The sequence below is a fragment of the Pungitius pungitius genome, chromosome 13 (genome assembly GCF_949316345.1).
Source record: "Pungitius pungitius chromosome 13, fPunPun2.1, whole genome shotgun sequence".
Taxonomy (NCBI): domain Eukaryota; kingdom Metazoa; phylum Chordata; class Actinopteri; order Perciformes; family Gasterosteidae; genus Pungitius; species Pungitius pungitius.
Window position 1 is genome coordinate 1,484,241 of NC_084912.1, and position 19,208 is coordinate 1,503,448.

At 44.6% G+C, this 19,208-nt stretch overlaps 2 protein-coding genes and 1 long non-coding RNA gene across 3 annotated transcripts; 1 reads left to right on the forward strand and 2 right to left on the reverse strand.

The window, feature by feature from the left end:
- Positions 1–664: 664 nt before the first annotated feature.
- On the reverse strand, positions 665–4,480 carry mtx2 (metaxin 2). Its single transcript, XM_037466189.2, has 10 exons — positions 4,304–4,480; positions 3,645–3,692; positions 3,508–3,554; positions 3,301–3,373; positions 3,077–3,153; positions 2,845–2,937; positions 2,714–2,752; positions 2,509–2,634; positions 2,337–2,413; positions 665–1,674 (listed from the first exon to the last, which is right to left on the reverse strand). Exons 1-10 carry the CDS (start codon positions 4,341–4,343, stop codon positions 1,515–1,517), a joined length of 780 nt encoding a protein of 259 aa, XP_037322086.1. The 5' UTR covers positions 4,344–4,480; the 3' UTR covers positions 665–1,514.
- LOC119214426 (uncharacterized) lies at positions 3,727–6,619 on the forward strand. The gene is made up of 3 exons (XR_005119967.2): positions 3,727–3,937; positions 4,910–4,976; positions 6,520–6,619. It is a non-coding gene; the product is annotated as an uncharacterized LOC119214426 (long non-coding RNA).
- On the reverse strand, positions 5,780–10,361 carry LOC119214419 (homeobox protein Hox-D4b-like). Its single transcript, XM_037466188.2, has 2 exons — positions 7,827–10,361; positions 5,780–7,231 (listed from the first exon to the last, which is right to left on the reverse strand). Exons 1-2 carry the CDS (start codon positions 8,341–8,343, stop codon positions 6,900–6,902), a joined length of 849 nt encoding a protein of 282 aa, XP_037322085.2. The 5' UTR covers positions 8,344–10,361; the 3' UTR covers positions 5,780–6,899.
- Positions 10,362–19,208: the final 8,847 nt, after the last annotated feature.

Genomic DNA, 19,208 nt, shown 5'->3' on the forward strand with positions numbered 1-19,208 from the left:
AGGGTTCAGATGCTACATGAGAGTAATCCTGGGCCCACCTACCGTATTTTCTCTTGAAATTCTTTTATAAAGACTCCAGTATTTTTTCATTTTCGTTATATACTTATTCATTATAATCCAGCAACACAGTGTTGTGAAATGGGCCATTCTGCCTGGGTAATAACACTAATTTTACTCTCAGTGAATATGTTCGATACTAAAGGTCTGAGGGCCACGTGAGGTTCACACGGCTGCAGACTGCATGAACTTCTCCACCGTGTCTCTGTCTGGCCGATGACCTCAAACTGTGTTCGGCCCCCCTGCGAGTCATCACTCACGATGTCGCTGCTCCTGGAAGTTCAAAGGTCACACTCTGACCTCACAGGAAACCTGGAAGACAGACACGGGCTTCGTCTGGAGGGCGATCAGAGGTGATCAGACATCAAGAACCTGCAGCGACCTTTAGGGCCTGAGGAGAGGTTTCCTTCTCGCGGTTCTCAGTCATTAATACAGATTTTATCTGCTCGTTGTATTTTCATCATTTTGGAGAATTATGACGGAAAGCTTTCTGCGGTTTTATAATCATGTATAAATAAAAGACTAAAACTCAAAAAATATGTCCATGTAGAATCTGCACTTTGATGATAGAATGGTCATTTTAAAAAGATACACCACAGGCAAGTGATATATGTATATATCTTTTATGCATTGGTTAATTTCATTCTTTTACACAGAAAACACAAAATAAAGAGTGGTTTTTATTTACTACTTTGTCCACTTGTCCACTCCTATCAGATTTACCCTCTAGATAATCTGTCCGCATGTTTAAAGATAACATGTTAAATGTGATGACTTTTATATTCTGTAGGCACTTTCAAATCACACAAAGAAAAATCAACGGTGGAAAAACAAAAAGGTCAAGGGTCAAGTCACATCCTCTTTACTGTGATCACAGCTTTCTTTACAGAAGGGAAAAGCAACACAGCTGTAAATATCCAACCTCTGAGAACGCAGGCTTCTGCACCCTGACAGGAGAGCGGGACCACAGGAGCAGGTGAATCAAGTCGGGAAGCATCCGACCTGCTCACGTGTCCTTGAGCCTGAATCCCTGTCAGATCACCTGCAGCTGACCAACCCCCCCCCTCCCTCCCCCGGGACGCCAGAAGAGCCTTAACGCCATGATGCTGGAAACCTAAAGGCTCTTTGGGGCTTCCTGCAGCAGCTGGATGACGTGTGTGTGTGTGTGTGTGTGTGTGTGTGTGTAGGAGGTTTCCTGTGATTTTAGGATTAAGTTATCTAAATGCAATGTGCACAACTGGCTCATCTGGTCTAATCTCAGCAGCGACATAACGCCTCAAAAAGGGAGAAGGAAAGCAAGAAAGACCAAAAGGAAACAAGCGTGTGAAAAGAAGCGGATTTTAGCTCCTCGGTGCCACAGCGAGGGAATGAGAGGAGGAGGGACCGAATGTACAGGATGATGAGAACAGCAACAATAACAATAGGAATACTACTACAGGTGAGAGGTTTCATTTCCTTCAAGAGCTCTTGTCTTCAAAGTAGGTCTGTTCGATGCGCCGGCAGAAGGACAGCAGGTTGCTGTAGCTCTTGATCCGCTCTGCCAGCTCGGTGCTGGTCAGTCTGGTGGTGAGGATGGTGAAGAGGTGGCCGAACACCAGCGCATCCAGTTCTGTGGGCCTGCGACACACACCACAGCAGCTAATATTGTTTTTGTTTAAAATTAGGATTAGAATCATAAAATGTGCTTCCTGAAGCCTCGAACAGAGTTATTGTGGCGCTACATTCTGACTCGTTCAATGGCCCTTCATCAAAATCAGATTTAAAAACAAGGTTCTTGTTCACTTTAATGAATTGTCACTAAGTAGGAGCTCTCCAAAAAGGGAGCTGAAAGCATCTGGATCGCCCCCTGGTGGCTGGCTGTTGGTTTAGGAATCATTTGATTTGTATGCAAGGGTGTTTTCTCATTATTTTAAAAGATCAATATCGCAGTTGATCATCTTAATTTAATCAGGGAAAGCTAAAGTCATGATTGATTAATGGCGGCTTAATTGTGCAGAACTACCTTCTGGCTTCTACAAATTATTTCATCCACTTATTTCTCTCAGTTGTAAATTTGAAATACGAACTGAAAGGTTACAAATCTACTAAATTCCACTTTGAGATCTGGAGGCGGTCGTTACAGTTTTCCACCACAAGGTGGTGCTACAACAACAACGTCAGATGCTTCCAAAGCTAGTTTCACTTTTTTGACACATTTGAGATCGACTAAGGAGCCAAATCTGTAGTAGAGACGGAAGACGCTGTTCTGTTATCAAGCGGAGGGACGCAGAGAGACCTACTGTTTGTTAAAGAAGTACGGCTGTGTTCCCAGCCGCTGGGAGAGAGCCTGGCAGCACTGACTCACATCCTCATAGACCTGAAACAAACAAACAACAAAAATTAATGGCGACTGGGTGTGTGTGTGTGTGGGGGGGGGGGGGGCGTGAGAGCGCTGGTTGTTGAGTGGTTAACCTGCTCAAGTGTTTTCCCTCCCCAGCCAACGGCGTTCATCTTCCTGCGAACCTCCCACTGCTTCTGGTAGGCGAGGATGTTACTGAGAGGCCAGGAGTAAGGACTGCTGTATCTGGGGCGGGAGATCTACACAAAACACACGCAAGCCTGTGATTAACAACGTTCAAATCGTTCTATGAATCTAAAGACAAACACACACACACACCTCGGCAGCCGTGGCGTCGTCACACCACTGGATGTACAACTGTGGGGGGGGAGACGAGACTTGAATTGTTGAATTATTTTTCCAAAAACAGTGGGCAGCGTGTTCAGGTTACTGGCACCGCGTTCAGGTACCTCAGCAGTCAGCAGCATGTTGTTGACCAGCTCCATGTACGCCTTCATTTCAGCTCTCTGGACGTCCTCTAAGCTGTCGCTCAGTGAATTACCCTGTCAACCCCAAAAAAAGAAGACATCTTTCTCATCTTCAATTAGGCATTTTCAAACAAATTAAACCATAAAAAAAGAGTGTAAAGAAGCTGTGATCTATCAAAAATAGAATAATCAATAACTGATAACCGTTACACACCTTAGCTTTGGTGAACTGCACTATCGGCCCGAGTTCCGATACCACCTGGTTCCCTACGTGGATAAAAGGAATCTTCCCTACAGACAAGACACACAAAAATGTAATGTAGGTTACACAGCAGAGACGTTAAGGACAGAATAACATGGGAGCGTCCTGATTGCAATACGACGTCATTACAGGCTTCGCAGCATGGAGAGCCCAACTGCAGCAGCATGGGTACTAACCAGAAGGTGACATGTATTCAGCATTTGCTTTGCAAACCACCTGCACAGGTAAACCGCACATCCTGAGGTAGGCCTGCACAGGAGGAGAACAGGACAGCTGGATCAGTTAAACGTGAGCAGCCCATTCACCTTTTCAGTCACCCATCCAAAAAAAAAAAAACGGCACATTACGCATGCGTCTATGGGTGCCAAGAAAAGAAGCTTCACCTGAACAGCAAGGGACGAGGCGCAGTCTGACAGCAGAATCTGATCCTCTGTCAAAAGAAAGAAAGTCATGTAAACCCCTACACTGACATGCGGGAACCTGTGGGCCAAAAGGTCAGAATGTTCCTCTTTTCACTCACCCTTCAGCGGCTGATACAAGGTTGCAGATTCAGGCCAAGGCTCAGCAGCTGTCAATGTAAACAAGTCAAAAAGACACACTGTAACTCAAGTGTAGGTACTTTCCCTTTAAATCCAAGATGGCGCACGACTTCTTCTTGCTCTGCAGCACCAGCACTCAGCACCGCCCCAAGCGGCGGGACGCGGCACCGCGGCGCTCAGCTGACACATTAATTAGTCGCTCTTCGTAAAGTCGTGTTTTTGTAAGTCGACACAAGGCTGTCATCGACGACAACTCTTCCTCCCCTACGCTCGGGTTTGTATTTCAACATTACTCCGTTAGCATGTTTATGAGCATTACTCAACGTAGTGACCCGTTCGGGGCGCGTAGCCTGTGTGACAGTGCTGAATGAGAGAAAGGCTAGCCACCAAGCTTACAACCAGGCTAACTACCAGGCTCGCCACCAGGCTAACGTTAGTCCTTGCTACTGTCTCACGAACGCAGTGGACCAACACCGTCAGTTATCATGAGACAGCCCTGCTGCGTTGAACTACAACGTTCACTTGCGTTTTAACCTCATCTAGGAAACGCAGCTATAGCTCTAAACGCTGGCCGATGTTAGCTAGCTTAAGCTAACTTAAAAGGCTGTAATGGAAGCACTGGACGAGGTCGACACATTACCTGCCATCTGCGACACGAAGGCCTCTGCCGCAAGAGACATGGCGCAGTCCTAATAGCCTTATTGCAAAATAATACGCGTAGTCAAAGATGAGGTCAAATCCACTGCATGCAAGTGTAAGGGCAACTGCTTGTTCTGTAGCCGGAGACGAGTCCCACCGCTATTAACGTCCGGGGAGTAAACGGAACTCCGAGTGCTTAGTTCCGCTTCGCCCCTGAGTCGAACACGGTTTTCCGTCACACTGTCTCTGGCTTATTTACAATACTCTACGGTGTGCGTTGTGGTGACAATTTATAAAGATGGACAAGTAACGTATTCTACAGTACCAGAGCGAAATAGAGACATAAAACCTCCAACTGTTTTAATGGATCAAATAAGCTCTGCAACAGCAGAGTGTGTTGATGGTTTGTTGGCATAATTATGCACGGTTTGTTATTGTATGATCATGTCCTTACGCTAATTGAATTAATGTTACTCACGTGGGGTCCGACGTTTATCTTATCCACTGTATCACCTATTACAGTTACAAGTCTGTTGTTATACCTCATCGTAAACGTCTCTACACGTGACATCCTTCCTTACCTGGTTTCTGTGTGTTTCTCCCTCAGGCTGCAGTCCTTCGCGCAGCCAGTCGGGGTCGGTCCTGCATCGCCAGTCCAAGTCTTCAGAGCGCAGGTTGGTGTGTTATAAGCATCCATGCACAAAGTCAACCAAGCCCAAGCACATATACTATATACTATAATATATAGAGTATAATGCACATTACACATCAATTAAACAAGTCAAGGTTTTTTTTTTCATTTTTATTCAGAGGAAACTTATCTTTTTTATTTGAATAATGCTCCATATGTCTGTGTTTGTACATGTGATGTACAGAGCAAAGCGAGTAAAGAATCCATCGGTTCTCTCGCGTCTTGTAGACCTTTAGCGTTTGGTTTGTGAGTGAACATCGACTGGAGGCGCCTCTCCAGCTAGTTGCATCCCACGTTGCTTTGTGTCGCTCCTCGTTGTGTCTTTCCCCCACATTTAAACGCGTCTCGACCGGATACCACCAATTAATGTCTCTCTGCAGTCATTTCCTTCACATCCCAGACGGACACACACACACACGCACACAAACTCGCACCCGCGTAGTTCATGCAACTGTATCTCTGCCTGAAAGCACGCTGTCGCTCTAATGATCACACCTTGAGGATTACTTTTTATCCGCGGAAGAATTCGCAGCACCTCCCCACATTCAGGAAGCTGCACTTGAGGCATCACGGACCACGTCCTATTTTACAATGCGCACCTCGTAAGAAATATATCGAAGGGTTATAAATTTACTTTACTTTTCCGGATGATTAACGTCTATGACAATATTAATATTAATATTACAGTTATCCACATCTCCTTACTGTGTGTGTGTGTGTGTGTGTGTGTGTGTGTGTGTGTGTGTGTGTGTGTGTGTGTGTGTGTGTGTGACAAATAAAGAACACTGTTCTGCAGTTTTAAACTTTTTTTAATTGTTTTTTTTTATCATCGAAGTATTTTATCAAAACATTTCCAACTATAAAAAAATCTTACATGAAGAGATTTTCTTCTTTAAAAAAGAAATAAGCACATACAAAAAAGAAAGATGTTTTCTACAACGAAGAAAGAAGAAAATATGCTTCTAAATAATACAAATAGAAATAAGTACTGGCGAAGGCTGTAATTGAAATGAATAGCATATTGAACTGGAATGAAAGAGAGAACATATTCTTTGAAAATATACCGTGTCGTTTATTATTTCAAACCTCTGCTGAATCCAACAACTAACGTTTCTGAAAGGTGTGTTCGTTTAAACCCTGTGACCCTGAGAAAACACGTCCGCGTCGTGCATTCAAACCCTCCACGTACAATTTGGCTCTTTTCTTTTGCTCTTCCGTTTATTTCCCCGTGAGTACAAATGTATGACTCTCTCTTAAGTTCATTCATCTTTGGAGATTTAAAAAAAAAATCTGTACCTTATGGCTACTTATCCTACTAAACGTCCTTTTTTGGAGGCACCTCTCTAAAATAACGCAAAATAGAAACATTCTCTGTCCAACTGTTCTTCCGTTAACAGTCTACTGTTTCATTATTTTGCTCCTTTAAGCGCCAGTTTGTGTGAAACAACGTTTTGGTAATGTGCATATCAATAAGTTATTTTTTTTAAGTAGCTACTATAAAACCCTGTATTATGTTTACCCTGTAGAAATAAAAACCCTGTTTCTCCAAGAGACACCATCTCTCCAACCAATAAGCACCACGGGCCTTTCTAGAGATTCCTTCATTCCTCCAGAGAGACGTCCGACCATCCACCGCGACGTTTGTAAGACTCAAAACATTCGTTAAATGAATTAAATACTAAAGTGGAATGGGATGTAACCGCAACGTAACAGAAATATAAAAAAAAAAAAAAAGACAAACTCAAAGTTAAGATATAAGTCAAAATACATGAGCAAATTTACAACTCCTGTAACGCAAACATCAAACTGTGGTTTTGGAGCCGTTCGTCCGGTTCGACCCGCTCCATCAGTCTCGGAGAGAAGAAGGAGCCAACATGGCGGCCTCCCGACCGACGAGCCTGTGCCTTCACACGGTTATCACCTCCTTCGCGCTGCTACTGCTGCTGTTGCTGCTGTTGTTGCTGCTGTTGTTGTTGTTGTTGTTGTCCGTCGCCTTCTTGTTTTTGCTCCTCCCTTTGGTGTTCGGCAGCTTGTGGTCCTTCTTCCAGCGCATGCGCCGGTTCTGGAACCACACCTTCACCTGCCGCTCGGACAGGTAGAGCGCGTGGGCCACCTCGACGCGGCGGCGGCGCGTGAGGTACCGGCTGAAGTGGAACTCCTTCTCGAGCTCGAGGACCTGCGGGCGCGTGTAGGCCGTCCGCAGTCGCTTCGGTTCCGGGCCCACGTGGTTCGGATTCACTGTGAAGGAAAAACGAATAACGTCAGAAATAAATTCAGGGGGTGAAGTTAATTCGTTTGATTTAAACTTTTATTTTCGTTACACTGCTATTTTCTTTCAATACCTCACAATTTAAATTAAGCAAAGGATTTCATGCAGACTGACATTTTGAAATAGTGAATAACTTTTGTTGCATTTTTTTATCATTTGATCATTTTAAGTGTTCATCTTTTTTTGTGGTTGAGTGCCAACAATCCATCTTTTCACTTTCTTTTAACTCGCAGGATTTTTGTTCAGTCACAAAGTTGCACACCGGGACGTGCACACGCACGCACGCACACACACACACACACACACACACGTACACGTGCACAAACGTGCTTTTTGGCCAGGGCCATAAAACTTTATAGGGGCTGTAATTCTTTCTGACCCTCGCTAAGATCATAAATAACTCGACAACAAAAAAACGGGGAAAGATAGGGGTGGCGTGAGCGGGTTGGGGGGGGGGAACAAAAACATAAACATGCAGGAAAACTGAAATGATGCCGCAATGAAATTGAGAGATAATTAGACATTTAAAAAAAGCGAGAGATGGAAATCCTCAGCCTGTCTCACCATGAGCGATGTGCACTTTCTTCATCCACGGGTAGACAACAATGGGCGGCTTGTCCTTTCCCTGGCACGCCGTTTTCCTCTGCACCTGAGCGGGCTTTGCACAGGTCATCCAGGCCTGGCACTGCAGGTCAGCCGCGGGGAACCTCGACTCCTTCCCGGCGGCCCCCGCCTCTCTGTAGCCGCGGAAGGGCGCAGCCTGGTGCTGCGAGTGGTCCTCTCCATCCTCCCGGCGGTTCCCCTGCGAAGAGTGATAGCCGGTTTGTTGTGGTGTGTACGGAGGCGGAGGGGGCTCCAAGGGCTGATAGCCCCCTGGATAACTGCCACTGTCCTGGGGGTTGTTGTAAAACCCCCCTTGGTCACTAAAATTACTGTAATCTTCTTCACAAGGCGGGAACTGCGGCTCAGCATATTTACAGCTCACCACGTAGGACTCCATGATTGATTTATAGCGAGGCTGGTAGGAGAATACTAATTTTTCTTTCTCTCCCCTCTCTCTGTCTCTTTCCCCCTCTGGCATCAAGCCATCCTGCGGCTGTCAAATAGACGGACGGCCGCGCGGGACACGTGACCCTCCGGCCAGCCAATGAGAGAGGCCTCTTCGGGTTGTTTATGTCAGACGTAATGGGATAATTTGAAGGGGGGGGGGTCATTAGAGGACTAATGAAGGTTTGTTCGGAGGGGTTTAAGAATAGATGTTTGTGGACTTAACGTTCAGAATCATTTGCCATAAAGAGTAATTATCAATCAGATCCAGTAAGGTGATTTTTTCAATCTTTTATCTGTCTTTCGATCTATCCTTCTGTGTTTCTATCCATTTATGAATCTATCATCCACATAACATCTATCCTCCATCTATCCATCTATCTTTCTACCAATCCAACCACATCCATCTTGAATTGTCTCCCCCCCTGACCCCCTCTCCCACACACTATTGAAAACGCGAGCGGACTGTAGATTTCTCAGTTTTTTGGTGACTGCCCCTTTTTACCGGCACACAGATGGCCGTCGCTGAAACATCTGATCCGGCCCATATTGAGGGACCTAGCGGGGCCATATTTGGCCTTGTGGCGAGTCAAAGGGTGGACAACAAAACATGGCCGGTCAGAAAGGGGCCTCCAACGAGAGAATGAGATAAAAGCCCCCCAGACAGTGACTAGTAGCTGGCTTTGTTAGGGCGGGGGTCAGCCCGAGGTGTCCCGTTCACCACCACCACCACCACCACCTCGGCTTTTAAATGCGCCGCTTGGCTTGGAGGAAAAAAAATGATGCGAAAGCCAGTTAACGAGAAAAAATGCGACAGGGCTGAGAAATGAAGGCGAATTACGCGCAGTCCAAAATCGAAAAAACGTGAAAGAGATAAGTGGGAATATGTTAAACGAAAGCCCTCACACGGAGAGAAAAGGTCATTTGATAAAAGGGGGGGGGGCTCATGCGTGAATATGTTGTCTTTGGCCATAAATTACACAAAATGCTGAAAAATGGTGTTTGCGCCGTGAATTGGTGTTTTGTGCGTCACGCCGTCGGGAGGATGGCTTCTTTGGCTCCTTGAGGATGGAGGTCTAATAAGTCCTGCGATGTGCTATTACTTCTGCTTAATATACCCTGTAATGCTCCTATAAAGACAGGAGGGGGAAAATGATTTGGTTTGGCTGAGACATTAAAGCTGCTCAAGCAGGGGGTGTAAACGGTTGGAAGATTATTATTTTTTTTGCCTGCATTGCTAAAAATGATCTGCTTATAATGAAATGACTTCTAGGCAACGCGTCTAAATGTCCCTTTTTGGATTGCTTTGCACTTTTGGTTTTGATGAGGGACATTTAAAAGCCCTTTCTTTTAAACATGAAAACACCATCTGGGGGTGAATACGTCCCTTGCTGCTCTTAAATAACTTCCACTGAGCAAAGTACTTGTGCGCCACACTCTGCTGGAGGTTAATTCATTCCACAGGAGGACCTTTAGCCCTTTTATTCTGCTTTAAGCTTCCATTTCTCATTATAATATAAATCCATCTAATATTCCTTTGCACTACATTTTCTCATTGTATTAGTGGCCATTGCTACTTTCTGCACACATTTATATAATATTCTGTATTTCCTGTAGCCTGTGTTATTCCTTAAATGTGCTGGAATACTTAGCCAGTAAAGATGTGATTCTGGTTCTGTGTCAAACATAAATGACTAGATTAAATTGACTTATTATGGTTAAAGATAAAGCTGCCGAGGCCTTTGGGATGTGTGTCGCTCACAGTGTGATCGTGCAGAGGAACCAATGAGCAGTGACGGGGGAGCGGTGTGAGGAGGCTGCAGGAGGGACGGAGGCGGCGAGGCCACGTTGCGTTTGAGTTGACGTCTTAATCAAACGCTCATCGGAGGAGGGGGGGCGGGGGGCGGGGGCCTTAGTAATTGGACCCACGTCCCTGCCCGTCCGAGGGCACCTGGGCCAAACGGCACCAGCTGACCTCTGCTTGATGCCGGGCGGCCTGAAAGAGAGAGTGAAACCGAGCAGGACCACAAAGCACCGCTCACCAGGGTTTTTTGTTTTGATGGATGGTTAGTCGTCGCCCATAGACTCCCCTAGAACCCAATCTGTGACTGGGGCAGCTCCACACACATTCGGTTCTACAGGGTATGTATAGGCGAAGGTTCACTCCACGGCCGGCTGCTGATGACTTCTTCTTTTCCTTCGCTGAGATTTACACTTCAGGGTTTTTTTTCCTTTATTTGCCATGAATCACCGTTGACTCGCAGCCTTTTTGAAAGTGTGCATGTTTCCATTGCTCAACACGTCAGGGTCATTGTGTAATTTATTGAGCCCATTAATGGGGCTGGTAGCATGTAGCTTTTTGACATCAATAAATCATCAAGGACACACCACATTTATTCTGGTATATCAGCGTAATTACTGGGAGCCTCGTAGTGGGCTGTGGGGATTTGGGGTATCTGCATGAAGTGGGTCACGTGCGGGAGAGATTTACAGAGTGGCGCCTTCACTTTAGTTGATTAGTTGACTAATTTGATGTTTTGGTCCAAACCGCCTGAGATATTTTGTAGTTGATTTAGACCTTTGCTTGATGCAGAATTACTTCTTAATATTCACCGGTAGATCTCGTGCTTTCGTGTGATTGGAGAAACTGGACTTTTGATCCGACTGTTGAATCATACGGGTCAAAAAGTCGACCAAACGATTTGAACCACAGTCCACGGCGTGCGAGGTGTTGGCCACGTGGAAATGTTAAAAGGCCAATTAAAGGATAACGTATTTGAGTCAGTAAACCCGGGGGGCCTCCTCTTGCTCCTTGTGTGTTAATCTGAACACCGGACCACAGCGGTTGGTCAACCCATATTTCTTTGGCCCTGGATTCTGGTTTTTCGGGGATTGGGACAGTGGCTCCGATGGCGTCCGACCTTGGCCTCCACTTCGGATTGGACTTGTGTGAGGATCATACGATGCTTTGTAAGAACGCGGCCCTGAGGGAAAGTCTGAAATCCACCCCCACCCCCCCCCCCCCTTCCTCCCCAGAGGTGTTTATTATTCAACGCCTGCCCTCTGCAGAGGGTTTGAATTCTAATCTGGCAAACCTGCACCAATACGACCGATGTGTACATCTGCTGTGTCTTTGTACAGTTTCTATCGATTTGGATCCCGCTCCTGATCCGCTGGCTCCAACCCAGTCTCCAAAAAAAGCGTGAAATGGCTACGTTGGTCCACCGTGATAAACGTAGTCATGTTACGTTTTCCCCCAAAATAACGTTACTATGTTACGTTTCTTTTGGCCCATTCATTTACATTGCTTTGCAAATAGGTCACGTGACTATCAAGTTTCCCGGTAGCGAAAAGAAAAACATGGCGGACGGTCAGCATAATCTCCGTGAAAAACACAATATTTTAAGAAAGCATCAGCATTTGTATGCATTTCGATGGCATTTCTAGCGAGAAGTATGCGTTATTCTTTCATAATCTTCTATCAGAGACTGTAGAAGACCTTCCGTTTATTCGTTTCTGCGAAGATTTGAGTGTCCCTTTGGCAAAGCGTGGCTACGCAACGCCTTTAACGGCGCATTATTAAAAAAACACTTCCAGTGGGGGCGTAAAGAGGCGTTCAGCCTTAAAGCCACTAATCGCCAAACAAAACAAACTCAAAGCACTCGAATCACATTATGACTTTTTAAACATAAATTCCGTTATTTTTATGAGTTTTCAATGAAAGAATGCATCATTTCCGGGGGTAGGCATGCCCGGGACATCCCGAATTATGGGCAATTTTGATTTGTCCAGCTTTTTGACAGCTCCAGTCCCGACTTCCAATCACAGCCTCCTAAATCAATGACGCGCCTAAAACTCTCGGTTCGAACATTACGTCTTGTTTACATGGGAAAGGGGGGCGGGGCTTCGCCCTCAGAGCGGAGCGTCATTTCTCGCTCCACACGTCTCCTCTTTTTACTGGCCAGGAAAACGGGCGATCTATCCCACGTGGGTCTGGCTCCATTCCATTGGCTCTGACGAATCCATAGAGAGGCGGGACTTATCATTTTCCCGGCAAACGGAGAGATTTGAGCTGCATTGCTTCCACTGTGCGTGAAGTGGCCGTGAGGCCTCCACTAAAGTCTCTCTCTATTTGTTCTGCTTTACTCAATAAAAGTAAAACCTTTACAGATATACTGTCCACACACTAGGCTAACATAATGGAGACTTCCAGGCTTCGTCCTTTATGTTTTATGGGGATAAAGCCCCTGTAAGTAGTTTTTTCCCAAGCAAATCTGAGTTTCTTCTTTTTTTGTGTGTCCCATACAAATATCAAAATATATATACTGATTTTCACATCCAAACACACTCACTTATGTTCCCTTTTATCATGACAACAAGAAATTTCAAGATATACCTTTTGCTTTCATAAATATGACAGTTTTAGTGTGTAAATGCCCAGCAGTGTACGGTCCGGGGGCCCCTATCGGGCCACTTGTTAGATGGTTCGATTAGTCTATCACTACTATACTTTGATCTGACGACTAATTTGCACATCATGCTCGTACCGGCATGGCTTCGCCCTTCCCAGGCATAGTTCATCATCTTCCGGGGTCCTATAGCCAGTGTTGGGAAAGTTTACTTTCTACATTAACTAGTTCAAAGTTTAGTTTACAAATTTTAAAAAGGAACTAGTTCAGTTCATAATTCAAAATATTTGAACTAAGTTCACGGTTCCAAAAAATGAACTAGTTCAGTTCTTTTTTTCCATACGTTGCTGCGAGCTATTTTTTTTTAAAATTATTGCCACAGCCCAGAACCACAGACAGCAATTATTTTATCAGTTTTAACACTGAAGCGATGCATCAGATTTAATCTTCTTATCCAATTTGAATCCTTATCCAACCAGGGTTTACATTAGCATTGAGGGGACAGCATTTCCCTAATGATTCTTTGATGCTATGTTGCTGTCTATTCACTCCACACTAGCAGCAGTTGCAGAGTTTACCCCTACACTACATTCTCAAACACATGCTGCTTAAATGGTCTTTTTTAAATAAGGAATTATTAAAAGAAAAACAGGACAGTAATCATTAAGGTGCAAATGTTTGCAAAGAAAGGTCAGATTCCTCCCATCCTCACCGACCTTGTCAGTAACTTCATAAACTCTTTAAAATTATTATACGCCGCCTCTTTGCTACACTTATTAATGCGCGTTTATGGTGTGTTTTCTATAGAAATCTGGTACCCCATTGAACGATGTTAAGCTGAACGAACGCGCCGTTCATAGACACCAGAATGAACGAGAACAGTGACGTTCATCGGGCATTAATACAGTACGTTGAGTTCACGTTCGCCCAAAATATCAACAAGTTTATGAACGCGTTCAGGCACAACACTGTCCCAAAAGGGCCGGGATCGCACCTCACCCAGCATGCCTCGGCCTTCACTTTTTTCACTACAGAGTTTTGTTGCACCCTGTGACTCCGGCGTTAGACTCCTTCGACTGAGTTTTAAGATGGGTTGGATGGGTTACTGACTAAAATTTATGCCCCCACCCCCTAACTGCCTCAGGGAAACTTGTAAATATAATAAGTCAAATAAGTCAAACAAGCAAGTTGTATCTGGTTTAACCCTTTTATTCCTGTAGGCGTTTTTTAGGTCTCATGCTGGAAATTGCATTTACACACTAAAACTAGGATAACGCATGTCTGATGATAGTGACAGTGAGTCTGTCGATCAAGATGAGGATGGAGACATAGTAGAGGTTGAAAATCCTCCTTGTTGAACACCCCACAATACATTCTGTGCTCCCTCTGGCATAACATTTCTAATGATATCATGTCCCCCCCTTCAGTATTTTAAGACATTCTTCAGGTTATTGTAGGCCAGTTGAATGTGTATGCCATAAAATTTGACACAAACAAGCCCTTTAAGTTTACATGTTTTGTATGTGGATTTTGTACATACAGTGTTGGTCATTTCATTTCTTTGTTTAATATTTTTGAATTTATGTTTGAATCCATTTGTGGTTAATGTGCTCAAAATGCACTACTTTCTTAATGATTACATTGCTTGTTTGACTTATTATATTTACAAGTTACCCTGAGGCAACAGACCTAAATCAAGTTAGGGGGTGGGGGCATATATTTTAGTCGGTAACCCATCAAACCCATCTAACAAGTGGCCCGATAGGGGCCCTCGGACCGTACACTGCTGGGCATTTACACACTAAAACTGTATGATTTATGAAAGCAAAAGGTATATCTTGAAATTTCTTGTTGTCATGATAAAAGGGAACATAAGTGAGTGTGTTTGGATGTGAAAATCAGTATATATATTTTGATATTTGTATGGGACACACAAAAAAAGAAGAAACTCAGATTTGCTTGGGAAAAAACTACTTACAGGGGCTTTATCCCCATAAAACATAAAGGACGAAGCCTGGAAGTCTCCATTATGTTAGCCTAGTGTGTGGACAGTATATCTGTAAAGGTTTTACTTTTATTGAGTAAAGCAGAACAAATAGAGAGAGACTTTAGTGGAGGCCTCACGGCCACTTCACGCACAGGGCAAGCAATGCAGCTCCGTTTGCCGGGCAAATTATAAGTCCCGCCTCTCTATGGATTCGTCAGAGCCAATGGAATGGAGCCAGACCCACGTGGGATAGATCGCCCGTTTTCCTGGCCAGTAAAAAGAGGAGACGTGTGGAGCGAGAAATGACGCTCCGCTCTGAGGGCGAAGCCCCGCCCCCCTTTCCCATGTAAACAAGACGTAATGTTCGAACCGAGAGTTTTAGGCGCGTCATTGATTTAGGAGGCTGTGATTGGAAGTCGGGACTGGAGCTGTCAAAAAGCTGGACAAATCAAAATTGCCCATAATTCGGGATGTCCCGGGCATGCCTACCCCCGGAAATGATGCATTCTTTCATTGAAAACTCATAAAAATAACGGAATTTATGTTTAAAAAGTCATAATGTGATTCGAGTGCTTTGAGTTTGTTTTGTTTGGCGATTAGTGGCTTTAAGGCTGAACGCCTCTTTACGCCCCCACTGGAAGTGTTTTTTTAATAATGCGCCGTTAAAGGCGTTGCGTAGCCACGCTTTGCCAAAGGGACACTCAAATCTTCGCAGAAACGAATAAACGGAAGGTCTTCTACAGTCTCTGATAGAAGATTATGAAAGAATAACGCATACTTCTCGCTAGAAATGCCATCGAAATGCATACAAATGCTGATGCTTTCTTAAAATATTGTGTTTTTCACGGAGATTATGCTGACCGTCCGCCATGTTTTTCTTTTCGCTACCGGGAAACTTGATAGTCACGTGACCTATTTGCAAAGCAATGTAAATGAATGGGCCAAAAGAAACGTAACATAGTAACGTTATTTTGGGGGAAAACGTAACATGACTACGTTTATCACGGTGGACCAACGTAGCCATTTCACGCTTTTTTTGGAGACTGGGTTGCTGGCTCGGGTCTCTGCTGTCATCTCTCACTCGTGCACACATGTGCGTGTTTGGCTTCCGCGCACTCGCCCCCGGGCCATGAGCTCTGGCGCTGACTCCGGCGGCGCTGCTGTTTACATTTGGTGAATTCCCGTGTCGGGGGTCCTGGACGGGAAAACCCCAGAACCGTTTTGTTGGTGGAGCCGCTGCGGGCCTGGAGGGAGCCGGGCTGAACTTTTATGTAAAAGCAAGATTCAGTTTGATGAAGGGTGAACACAAAGAGTTCTTTAAAACGCCTTGGTGCTCAGCGCGTTTGAATGGGTTTAGTTGAGTAATGATGAAAAGTGAGGAAGACTCTATTGAGTTTAGGACTATTAATCCAGGCCCGTTCTAAAAAAAAATTTTTTTTTTTTTAAAAGACTTTGACCTAAAACTTTCATTTTTCACAATGACTCCAGCCTCAGCCCCCCCCCGCCCCCCCCCCTGCTGAAAGGGACTTTAGAGAACAGGAATCATTAGCTTACACCTTTTCAAAGGCCTGAACTTTGGCGGACTCCCTTTTTAGATGCAACAACAACATCGTTTTTGGGTTGAAAGGAGCATTCTTGTGTGAGAATGTAGCCTAGCTGCCGTCGGGTCGCGCGGGGGTCAAAACCCGGATCGTTGACCGCTGGCTCACCGTGTTCCATTAGTCCTCGCGCTGGACAGCGCAGGGGCTCGAGCTGGGTACCATCCAGGGTTCACGCGACCTGCGGGAGTCGCGGGGGCCATTGTTTCACCCTGCCCCCCCCCCCCCCCCCCCCCCCTCTCTCTCTCCCTCTCACGCCTGCGTAGATTATTGTTGTGCAAAGGCGGTTTGAAATTAAAGTGCTTCGAATGTTAGAAAATCTATATTTTCATATTAAAATAGTTGTTGTTGCTACACATCGTTAACTGATTATTCCTGGAGCTGCCTTTCAATCATCCACTTTCCATTATTGCTGGAGTATTGATTACCATCAGCTCCTGGGCTGTAAATCATGTTTTTTTTTTTTTTAAATCCCAATCTGCTGTTTTTCGTTGCGATTCTTTCTATTTACTTTTTTGAACATAATGCTGCAAACTCTCTTATTCCAACGGACCATTTCACCACCAAACAGCTCCCGCGAGGCATCTTTTTTCTTCTTTTTTTTTTTTAAACTGCACTTTTTGGACATTCTGCCACATGGGCCGCGACATAAAGCCATTCAGATGTGGCTTTTCTTTCTCCGGGGTCGTTTCACTTTTTCATCTTAGACAGGCTGACCGCCGGCTCACCCCTCCGCCCCCCGCCCGCTGCCGGGTCAAAGCCGAGCTGGGAGCCGCTTTAACCCGGTTTGGACATTAACTGCGACCTCCAGCCATGGGAACGACGCGCAGGATGAACGGAGAACTGTTGTGACAAGACGCAAAAATCATGTTTGCAATTTAATTAAAGTCGCTGCTCGTAAAGTGACAGGATTTAACCAACAATACTGACAATGAAAACAAATCTGATCACAGCGATACAAACTACAACAGCTGCTGCTGTGGCCATTATTTTTAATTAAAATAAAAAAAAGACACAAATATGGCCTTTTTTTTATTTTTGTCATGTTATCCATTTCGCGAGGCTACACTAATAATGATGACTGAAATAATCGAATAATTGAATTAGGACATTTGTGTCATTTTTACTTACCGACTAATACTAAAAATAGATTTTATTACACACCATGCAGACGTGTATTTCTATTAGTATTGTTATGCTGAATCTGGATTGAATATTTCTGAAGCCGTTCACATGGCTACTAAATATAATCTGTATATGTTTCCTTAATGTACAAATAAAAATCAATTCAATCAGAATCTTAATTGCACAGCTTCTTAGAAAGTCTGCACATTATTGGGTTTAAGATGAAATGCCGCAGTTGTTGCGTTTGTCCCCAGCTGTGACTCCAAATGTCCCCCCCTCCCCCCCCCCCCGTCATAGACTGCTGCTTCACGGCGTCCTCTCGGAGCCGCTTTATGGCCTCCAGAGAATCCAGGCCGTCCCGCTTCTAAACGCCACTGATAACTGAAGGAAGCACGTAGTCTGCGGGTTATTGATAACGGTCTTATTTTATAATTGATTATTAACCCTATTTAAAAATGTGTTTAATATCGCCTCAAAATTGAAGCGTGCGACGTCAAAACCGTGAACCTCATAATGCTCAGCATTTGGAATATTTTGCTATATTTCATATAAAATATTTGATACAGTTTATATCTAAACTGTATGAAATCAGAAGATCACACACACATACACACACACACAAACGCGCGCGCACACAAACACACACCGTTTCAAGATTGTCTTCATACAAAAATACGTTACAACACACAACTGTGTGTTGACCGACTATTATAAAAATAGAATATTCACATGAAATCGCACGGAGCAGATATTTGATAAGAGCAGATATATAAATATTACTCCACTGAAACACAGAAACAAGTGGACACCTTGAGTCCTTGAGTGTGTTTAATATAAAAAGGGAAACAATGTAAATGTAAACGAGTGCTATTTTTTTTTCCTGAGGTTAATTCAGATGTAGCAGCGTTATTAAACGAACATTATTCGAATTAAAAAACACTCCAAGGTTGAAAAAAAAATAATGTTTAAAAAAAATCTCTGAATATCTCTCCAATATCTGTGTAACCACTAAATAAAACATGTAAAGTCCGATCGTCCAGAGCCGTTCAGCCCCAAATAACCTCTTGTAATAATTCGATTATACGTCGGACTACAGGTGGAACACCGGAGCTCAAGGGCCTTCGGGGGGCTCCCTCCACCCCCTCCACCCAACTCCACCCCACCCGCACACCGCCACCTCCACCTCCGAACAGTCAGAACGTCGTTTCTGTGCCAAATATGAGAACAAGACGCACTTACTTGCTCCGTTGTGATCTCGCGTTGCTACGCGCGGCCCGTTGGCCGTAAAGTCCCGTCGGAGCGGATCGAATCCGGTGATCGGAGCCGTCTCCGGTGGATCCGTCTGCGGCACAAAGAGCATTCTGTTGATTTCGGACAAATATCGGCTTCGAATCCCATCTGGCCGCCTGTCGGCTATCCTGTCTGAGTTATATTTTGGGGCTTGTCAAACCGCCGGCAATAAAACACACTTTATTACCGTCACGTGCTCCGTCCCCCCCCCCCCCCCCTTTTCCTTTTTTTTTTTGGCTGCTCCCACGCGGGTTCATAAATTATTAGTCCCCGCACCGTGAACCACTTTATTCGATAATGGCGCCAAAGGAAGAAAAAAAAAAAAACCTCTGGGTGTTTTGTGCTCCTTCGAGATTAGAAAATAAAGCGTTTGTGGTCATTTAAAATCACAGCAGCATTTTACTCCTCCGTGCAATTCAATTTGTAGCTTTTTTTAAATTGGATTTTCTTGAGCTACCCTCATAAAACGAGTTTTTTTTTGTATTTGTGT

Excerpts from the sequence above, each read along its gene's own strand:
- mtx2 (XM_037466189.2), bottom strand. The coding sequence starts at position 4,343 with ATGTCTCTTGCGGCAGAGGCCTTCGTGTCGCAGATGGCAG. Across the intron at positions 3,555-3,644 it reads CTTGTATCAGCCGCTGAAGG|AGGATCAGATTCTGCTGTCA; the intron begins GTGAGTGAAAAG and ends TTCTTTTGACAG. Across the intron at positions 2,414-2,508 it reads GAGGGAAAACACTTGAGCAG|GTCTATGAGGATGTGAGTCA; the intron begins GTTAACCACTCA and ends TGTTTGTTTCAG.
- LOC119214419 (XM_037466188.2), bottom strand. The coding sequence starts at position 8,343 with ATGCCAGAGGGGGAAAGAGACAGAGAGAGGGGAGAGAAAGAAAAATTA. Across the intron at positions 7,232-7,826 it reads GAAAGTGCACATCGCTCATG|TGAATCCGAACCACGTGGGC; the intron begins GTGAGACAGGCT and ends TTTCCTTCACAG.